The sequence below is a fragment of the Clarias gariepinus genome, chromosome 19 (genome assembly GCF_024256425.1).
Source record: "Clarias gariepinus isolate MV-2021 ecotype Netherlands chromosome 19, CGAR_prim_01v2, whole genome shotgun sequence".
Lineage (NCBI taxonomy): Eukaryota > Metazoa > Chordata > Actinopteri > Siluriformes > Clariidae > Clarias > Clarias gariepinus.
The window spans coordinates 5,877,368-5,887,113 of record NC_071118.1 but is presented as its reverse complement, the minus strand read 5'-3'; the positions used below and the strand labels follow the sequence as shown (position 1 = coordinate 5,887,113).

The 9,746-nt window shown below is 40.7% G+C and overlaps 1 protein-coding gene across 1 annotated transcript; it reads right to left on the bottom strand.

Annotated features, from left to right (window-relative positions):
• Positions 1-4: 4 nt before the first annotated feature.
• prdx5 (peroxiredoxin 5) lies at positions 5-9,145 on the bottom strand. Its single transcript, XM_053477968.1, has 6 exons — positions 9,043-9,145; positions 6,693-6,827; positions 6,352-6,483; positions 4,841-4,879; positions 4,569-4,633; positions 5-388 (listed from the first exon to the last, which is right to left on the bottom strand). Exons 1-6 carry the CDS (start codon positions 9,052-9,054, stop codon positions 280-282), a joined length of 492 nt encoding a protein of 163 aa, XP_053333943.1. The 5' UTR covers positions 9,055-9,145; the 3' UTR covers positions 5-279.
• Between the last annotated feature and the right edge of the window lie 601 nt (positions 9,146-9,746).

Here is a 9,746-nt window from a genome sequence, read left to right as displayed (position 1 = left end):
AACATTCACCAGACTGCAAGTTTGTTTATTTTTAACAAATTCATGATAAAGGTAACAAACAGTATTGTGCAGTACAGCATTTCAGATTAATGTGCGTACAAGGGTCACGTTGTGCGTATATATCTAACTAAACCATATAACCTCTAATACAGTACCACTGTGCTTTCTAGCTGAAGTTGCATTTTAATTTTATTGATGCAAGAGCTGAAAATATTGACCAGAGCTAAGGGAGTAATGAGGGAGAAGTCCCCATCCCCATGGCTGTTGAAGTTGGTGCTTTTAGAGCAGGGCAGAAAGGACGTTGGAGGCTAAGCTGCAGGTGAGACCGGTACCATCAGGCTCCACGCTGAGCTTCTTCACCACGCCGTCTTTGACGACCATCACGTATCTACACAATACAGAGAAGTTTTACTGAAACCATCATCTCCTAACGGTACTGAACTTGACATGAAGAGCATGGTTAAAAATTACATTTTATAATGTGGAATCTCACATTTTTATTAAATGCTCCAAAATACAGGTCCTTCTAAAAAATAAAATAGCATATTGTGATAAAGTTCATTATTTTCTGTAATGTACTGATAAACATTAGACTTTCATATATTTTAGATTCATTACACACAACTAAGTAGTAAAAGCCTTTTATTGTTTTAATATTGATGCTTTTGGCATACAGCTCATAAAAACCCAAAATTCCTATCTCAAAAAATTAGCATCTCATGAAAAGGTTCTTTAAACTTAATCATCTAAATCAACTAATTAACTTAACCTCAGATTCCTGAGGCTTTTAAAAACTCCCAGCTTGGTTCATTCCTCAAAACCGCAATCATGGGTAAGACTGCTGACCTGACTGCTGTCCAGAAGGCCATCATTGACACCCTCAAGCAAGAGGGTAAGACACTGAAAGAAATTTCTGAACGAATAGGCTGTTCCCAGAGTGCTGTATCAAGGCACCTCTGTGGGAAAGAAAAAGTGTGGCAGAAAACGCTGCACAACGAGAAGAGGTGACCGGACCCTGAGGAAGACTGTGGAGAAGGACCGATTCCAGACCTTGGGGGACCTGCGGAAGCAGTGGACTGAGTCTGGAGTAGAAACATCCAGAGCCACCGTGTACAGGTCTGTGCAGGAAATGGGCTACAGGTGCCGCATTCCCAAGGTCAAGCCACTTTTGAACCAGAAACAGCAGCAGAAGAGCCTGAACTGGGCTACAGAGAAGCAGCACTGGACTGTTGCTCAGTGGTCCAAAGTACTTTTTTCGGATGAAAGCAAATTTTACATGTCAGTCGGAAATTAAGGTGCCAGAGTCTGGAGGAAGACTGGGGAGAGGGAAATGCCAAAATGCCTGAAGTCCTGTGTCAAGTACCCACAGTCAGTGATGGTCTGGGGTGCCATGTCAGCTGCTGGTGTTGGTCCACTGTTTTATCAAGGGCAGGGTCAATGCAGCTAGCTATCAGGAGATTTGGGAGCACTTCATGCTTCCATCTGCTAAAAAGCTTTATGGAAATGAAGATTTCATTTTTCAGCACAACCTGGCACCTGCTCACAGTGCTAAAGCCACTGGTAAATGGTTTACTGACCATGGTATTACTGTGCTCAGTTGGCCTGCCAACTCTCCTGACCTGAACCACATAGAGAATCTGTGGGATATTGTGAAAAGAAAGTTGAGAGACGCAAGACCCAACACTCTGGATGAGCTTAAAGGGGTTATCCAGAAACATTTTTCATTAAATGTTAATGATCTTTAGGGTCCTAATGAAAAGTTTGTAATATATTTAATTAAAAATTCTCAATGGTTGTGTAAAAAAAACACTACTTTTAACTGGTAAAAACTAGCTCTGTTCTCAGCAACCTATTTCGGTGCATGTTCCCAGTTCTGTGGGGCGTGTCTTCACAACACACGTGGGGTATAGCCACGGGAGTGTAGTCCAGTGCGGGCAATGCTTTGGACTGCATTACCCACAAAGCATTGCCCACACGGGTAATGCTTTGTGGGTAATGCAGTCCAAACTGAAAAACGCTGGAATATAGAGCCTGAGCCTGTTTTCTTAAGTAGTTTTTGGTTTGATTTAAGTACGGAACCTACGCGGAAGTTTGTAATATCGCCTGACAACGCAGAAATTAAAAGAATGGACATGCATCGACTTGATTTGTCTTTCTCATCACTGCATGGGCATGAATTAACGGGCTGTTACGCTGCCGCGAGCAACAACAACAAAAGCAGAGAAGCTTACTGAGAGAGATACGGACGCGATGTGTTTACTGATGTGTTTACATGACTTCTTAATCTTCGACAGACATCGTTATAAACCATCTAACGTAACAAAGGTAAGCATAATATAGTTTTCCGACTACGTACACAGTTTGCAACTAGACAATCACCTTAATGCATTGTTTATTATAAACGGGCGATTAGGGATTATATAGGGACAGATGTACATAAAGAAGACTACATAACCATGTTCTATGAGAGTATAAGTTTACTTACACTTCGCATTCATCGTGATTATTAAAAAAGGCGATCTGCAAAGATTCATAGAAAAAGGAATTACAGTCTGGTGAAAAATGATTAGTGCAAACATGAACGCATTTAGGTAGATCGGCGGGGACGTTAGCTTTAAAAACTAAATTCAGCCACTGCGTCCTCAGCGGCTCAGATGTCGGTAGTGAATGACCACTGCTGTGTTCGCTATTACACCCAACAACTGTACACAACACTCGCTTAGGCGACATTTTGCTCCAGCGGCGAAAAACAATGGCCGACAGCTTCTTCTCACTCGGTCTTTGCTAAAACACCAGTGTCAATCAACTAGTGTAGAAGCTGCCTCTTGTGGTGTGGCGTCACAGTGACAGGCATTTGCAATTGGCCTGATTTCAGAAGGGGCATGTTATTGTAATCAATGAAAAGAAAACCACTAGGCGGCTCTTTATCATCGTAGAGTGGTTGTGTACGCACTCTTCTAACACACAGTTCAGTCCAAACAGCTTAAAAAAGGGCATGTAGGCCTGTATGACCCCTTTAAGGCCGCTATCGAAGCATCCTGGGCCTCACACCTCAGCAATGCCACAGGCTGATTGCCTCCATGCCATGCCGCCTTGAAGCAGTCATTTCTGCAAAAGGATTCTCAACCAAGTATTGAGTGCATAACTGAACATAATTATTTGAAGGTTGACTTTTTTTGTATTAAAAACACTTTTCTTTTATTGGTCGGATGAAATATGCTAATTTTTTGAGATAGGAATTTTGGATTTTCATGAGCTGTATGCCAAAATCACCAATATTAAAACAATAAAAGGCTTGAACTACTTCAGTTGTGTGTAATGAATCTAAAATATATGAAAGTCTAATGTTTATCAGTACATTACAGAAAATAATGAACTTTATCACAATATGCAAATTTTTTGAGAAGGACCTGTATATGCCTCCCCCCCTACAAAGTTTCCCTTGGGTTTGCACATTGAACCCTGATGAGCTTTTATGTTCAGTAATGCAGTAATGATGTCGCGTCTAATACTCGGATTTGCCCTTACGATTTAATAGAAAGAAGCAAATCAGATAGAGTGACTGTTTTGCAGTCTATGCACTCGCAATATTTCCCTCTTTAAAAAAAAAAAAGACTCCCCCGTGCTGGAGACAGACCATCTGAGAAGCATCGTTATGAATTCTAAACGCTGTAGTCTAGGCAAAGCTATTACAACGATTGCCTAGCAAACAGGAGATACTGGGTTTGAACCCCAGCACACTCATTTCTTTCAGATCATTTAGTCCTCTTTTGGCTTTGATTTAGTGTTGCAAAACATATTTTTCGGCTCTGTGCTAGAGTAAATTCGAATTCTAGTCTCAAAGTTGCTGTTTAAAGGCTGCACGTTTGAGTCCCACATGAGACATTTGGGCTGCGTTCACATTACAAGTATGGAAGCAAAATGGTCTCAATAATTTACACAAAAGACACGGTGCACACATGCGTATCTCAATTCGTGTCTTTTGTGTGAATTATTAATGAGACTATTTTGCTTCCTTATACAAGCCACATCGCACAATTCATATTTTTTTCAGACATATTAGATTTGCATGTCATGACAGTTCACGTTCATGCAGCTACTGCTATGAAATGTCACATGACTTCCAATCTGACCGTTCTTATTCAAGTCACATGACCGTGCAACAGATATGTATCTTATCTAGGACCACATAAGGAAGTAAATGAGATCCAATCTGAAAAACATCAGATTTGTATGTTCAGACAGCCATTAAAAAAGAAATCTGATTCGTGTCACATTAGGGTAAAATAATCGGATTTCGAGTCACTTCAGGTTGGTAACTTGAACACAGCCTTACTTTCTGGTGTAAGCTGTGAGTAAAGAAGATTTTTTAGGGTTTCTGAAAACTTTTTAACCTACTCATGAACCTTTAAGCTGTGCCGATTTCCTATGTGCCCACTTTGCATAAAGAATTAAATAAACAACTATTCCCTTCCGAATCATTTAGCAGCTTAAAAGAGCTTAAATGTTGCCTGGTAACAATTTATAATTAGACAAGCAGAAATATCCCCCCAAAAAATAACCCTTACCTCTTGGATCTCTTGTTACCGAGCACCTTTAAAAGTTCATCACTGTCCAGAAAGAGATCCACTGCCTAAAAAAAGAAAAAAAAGACATCTGTACTTACATCACGTTCACACATTAAAGCAGGAAGCAGGGGCGGCATGGACGTTGCAAACCGCGGCCCACGGCTCAGACAGGTAGCGGCGAGACACGTTTGCATAGAGATTTCCATACAATTTCCTGTCGTCTGCATTGTTAATGAGAACGGCAGGTTTATCAAAAACAAAACAAACCTTACCGCGGTGAAGGCTCCTGTGGGATCGGCCAGCATTCGCACCTAGAATGAAACGGAAAGGTTTCAGGTATCGGTGTGGCGCTAAACAAATTACAACACTTAATATTTAATGAGCTCTGTTGAAGCGGCCCACGTGCATCGAGTTACCTTTGTGCTGACCAAGAGAGGAAACCTCACTAGTGATCAATGAATAGCCTTTACACAAGTTTACTCCCATGAGGTGTTAGTGGTGTTACTTTTCATCTTTCCCTTACTGTTACCATCCTCATGGCTTCCACATACAGTACACAGCGCTAACGTCCAAGCGCTTAACGAATCCAGAGATACATCCAGGTGTAGATTAGAAAAAGGGAGGTGAGAGAGTGTTGATCGCCCCTTGCTGTTCAATCTTCTTCTTTCGGCTGCTCCCTTTAAAGGGGTGCCCACAACGGACCATTTGTCTCCATCTAACTCTGTCTACCATGTCTTCCTTTGTTATTCCAACTTCCTGCACATCCTCCCCTACCACGTCCATAAACCCCTTGGGCCTTCCTCATCTCCTCCTGCCTGGCAGCTCCATCTCTAACGTTCTCCTCCTGATATACCCTTCATGTCTCCTCTGCACATGTCCAAACCACCTTAATCTTAATCTGGCCTCTCTAACGTTGTCCCCAAACCCCCAAATCTCTACTTGCCCTGTCCCTCCTACATACTCATTTCGAATCTTGAAATGGCAGCATCTTCAGCTCTTCCACTTTCAACGCTGCTTCCTGTGTTTTTGTCAGCGGCAACATCTCTTCAAATCATGCTGTTGTTCAAATGCCTTCGATTTGGAAAAATCCACTGTAAGGTTACAAATGCTTCATTTTCCCTGCTGATCTTGCATACTACCTCGAAATGGTTAAATAAGATCTATATCCTGTTGAATGCTCAGAAACGGGAATTTACAAGGAAGTAAAATTTCTAAAAAAACAGCCATAAAACGACCCAACAAAACAATGCTTGATTAAACCGTATCCTGCCAAACCTGTTAAACGTACACATGGCCTTGTGACTTCCTTATATCCTATTCTTAACCTGCTTCTAATCTCAGGGCTGGCTGAGGGAATTCATAAGGAAGTCAGTTTCCAAAAACTTACGGTTGATGACTCGTTGTATTGTTTAACCATTTTCCATGGAACAATACGCAGAACAACCAGTTCAGCATCTTTTATATGGCTGAAGATCACATTTCTGACACCGTCCTATTCCGATCAAAGCATCAAAGTGTTCTGATAAACGGCGTCTTGGGACGGGACGTCTAATTACAGCCTTGATGGTGCTTAGCGACTGATGCAGCAAAATTCAATTGTGTGATTTGATCTCTAGAGCGCTTTTAACAATAAACATTGCCATGATGCAGTTTTGTAGAAACCTTGATACAGATTTAGAATTAGGGGGAAACAAACCAACAGTCCCTAAGGAAGAAACCAGCGTTAAAAGGATCCGGACTTGTATAAGAGGTTGTAGTAATACACTAAGAGTTCACTGATCACCTTGCCATCCGCGCCATGTGCCTTTCCCCACGCGGCCATGACGAACACATCGTTCACCGACACGCAGGCCACCTCCTGCACACCTTTGCTCCTCAGCTTCTCAACACCAGCCACAAAGCTCGGGAGATGCGTCTGAGACACACAAAAACAGCCCCATAAGTGTGTGCACATGCTGAATATATTACATTTTACAATCCATGAACTACAACAAAATTCTTAACAGTGCTAGTGCTTTGAGCAGCAGGTGGACCGTAGTTAACCAAGTAATTAGATCAACTTAACTATTTGTATTGTGCTGGATGGTCTATCATGCGTGCATTGTATGTGTGTGTGTAAGCTACCTTGGAGCATCCAGGTGTAAAAGCCCCTGGCACTGCAAACAATACACCCTTTTTCCCTTTGAAGAGTTGGGAGATGGAGATTTTGTTTCCTGGCTCGCCTTCCTGGACCTCCACAGCTGGCAGACTGTCTCCAACCTAGGAAAGAATGATATTCTTCAATGCCCTGTCAATTTTAGAATAGGGTTTTTTTGGTCTAGCAGACATGGTCAAAGTCAATATTTAGGTTTAATATGATGAGAGTGAGCTTTAATAGTTACATTTCCTTCCAGTCTATATGGGATAGTGCGAAAGTCTGAATCCATAGACAAAAAAAATAATAATTAAAAAGTATAATTTATTGGAAATTATTAAATTTACTGCCTTTAACTTGTGAATACACTGAATACAAAAACAACAGAACTGATGATGGTTCGATTCCCGGCTCAGGTCTGTGTGCGCGCTTGGTTGGTTTCCTCTAGGTACTCTGGTTTCCTCCCACATTTTAAAGACATGCACAGTAGGCTTATGTCATGTCCATAGTGTATAAATGAGTGTGTGGGTATGTTAGTGTGTGTCCTGTGATGAATTGGCACCCTGTCCAGGGTGTACCCCGCCTCCTGCCCCAAAGTCTTCTGAGATACACTCCAGGCTTTCTGTGTCCCTGTACAGGTATAGACGATGAATGAATAAATAACCTGATAATGTTACATGCAGACATGATTTCCTTTTTTAGAGAAGCGATTATTCTGGACTGATTCCAACAAACTACTGACCACTAAAGTTAAATGGTGTTAGGTCTGGCTGTATGGGTTAGCTACAGACCCCTACTCACTAGTATTGGATAATAGTTCTGCAGAGGTTTTATACCGGATGCCCTTTCTCACATAACCCTCCCCTTTTATCCTGACTTGAAACCAGCACTGCATCCACATCAATACAAATAAAAAAAGTTTTTTTTCTGCACATTGGTCAGAACTCGCTCTTTCAATAGAACCCGATCCAGTCTTTAAAAATTTTGTCTGTATGTCTGTCCAGCCAGATTATGTCACAGCATCACACAAAACTGGCTGGATAATACTTTTGCAATATTTAGATATCTGACTCAAGTTCAACCTGATCCATAAGTGAAATCAAAATGTTGAGTAAAAGCAATGTTATGAACAGTTGTGTGTATTATCTGCTTATAAGCTGCTAATAATCTACTTGCTCAACGCAAAAACAAACACCTGTGCCAACAGATATTAATTAGAAAAGCTAAACTGAATATTTTTTACTGGGATTAGTTCATATTTTCATTGGTAAAGTTACATATATATATAAATGATTTTTAACATGCTGGAGTCATTTTAGGACTAAACTTGATCTTTATCCAATCTCACTCACTCATTCATCATCTATACAGCTTTATCCTGTAACAAATTTGGGGACGCCAATTAGACTAATCTGCATGTCTTGGTACTGTGGGAGAAAACCGTTGTGGGTTGAGGAAACCTACCTAGGAAACATGCAAATTCCACGCACACAGAAATGGGAATCAAACCCAGACCCCGGAACACCACTAAGCCACCGTGACACCCCTTTATCTGTTCCACTTTCTCATCTGTGATTCACTCTCTGATGGTAAACAGGGAGTGTTTGGTAACCACATACTTTGTGACCATATCCTCTTTTTCACATTGACTGTAATAAGATAAAATTCGAAATCGTGCCGAGCACTAGGTCAATTTTGTACAATTTCATAATATTTAGCCACCAATACTGTGAAAAACCAACACCATATAATAAACCAAAATATAATTGTGAAATAACAGTTTTAAAAAATTAAGGACTTCATCTTTGTTGCAGGCAGATTTGTACACATGGGCTTCAACCTGAAATTACAATAATATCACTGATTAAATTAAACAATGATCATCTTAATTTTAGCTTTAACCCTTTAACTGTTTCTGCATTAGTTCTTGATTTCCTTATGAGGACCTGACAGGTCACGTGGAGGAGGACCTCCGGGGATCAGCTGTTACAGACGACACATGCGTTGCTACTGACAACGCGCATGTGCAGTCCTTATTTTGAGCAGAAAAACAGAAAAAAAAACAGATAAACAGATAATGAGTTCGTAATGTAATATTAAAACATTCGACGGGAAAATATACCTGGTCAAGTCAGATAAGAAAGTTGGACTAAATAAAGTTTAGAACGGTCACGGTAACACTCTGAATTAACTACGAATAAGGAGTTATATAAGGAAAGGTAATAGAAAGTGAGAGCTACAGTCAGCGCGCGCTGGAACGGATATTACTGTAAATAAACCGGAAATGATTGTAAGTTAAGTAATAACAACAGCAATAGCACGGATAAATGAGCTTCTCACCTTAATGGGCATGTTTGCTGAGGCGGTGGTGTGAAATGGTGGAGTCTAAAATGAGAATAACTTTTCTGAACCTGACGTGGGTTTTATATAAGAGGAAGCAAAGGCCCCGCCCCCCTCACACACACACACACACACACACTGATTTACACAACCCTGGCTGTAGAATTTGTTTTAATTCATTTTAGAAAAGACAAATAAAGCACAAATCTCAAACAAATCTCTTTGCTTTTTAATACAACAAGCTTTCGTATCCCTGATTAAAAATTGTTTTACGCCTAGCTGTGAGTCTTAAATGCACCACTGTCTTCACTTCTTCATCAGAGGTGAATCTTCATCCTCACAGGGCTGATTTCAGGCAACCAAACAAGTGATGGAGCCTGATAAGTAGGTGTGTGCATGCAAGATCACAACCCTTGGATAGCAGTCGTCCGTGTTTAATCCGAAGTTTAGGCTTCAGCTCTTAAATAAGCATCGAGCACTGTTGATTGTTGAACATTTTTCCTGATAATGTTTCAATACTGGCCCAGAAAACTGTAAGAATTGATGAATTTTTCAGCTGACGATTGACTTTTGAACTCGGTCGGCTATTTAGGATGTTTCCGTTCCATACTCTGCCATTTACTCTCAGGCTCGTAGTGATGAATCCATATATCATCACCAGTAACAATTCTCTATAAGAAACTTTCACCTTTCTTGGAGTGTTG

Excerpts from the sequence above, each read along its gene's own strand:
- prdx5 (XM_053477968.1), bottom strand. Across the intron at positions 4,880-6,351 it reads CACATGGCGCGGATGGCAAG|GTGCGAATGCTGGCCGATCC; the intron begins GTGATCAGTGAA and ends GTTTCATTCTAG. Across the intron at positions 389-4,568 it reads GGTAACAAGAGATCCAAGAG|ATACGTGATGGTCGTCAAAG; the intron begins GTAAGGGTTATT and ends TGTATTGTGTAG.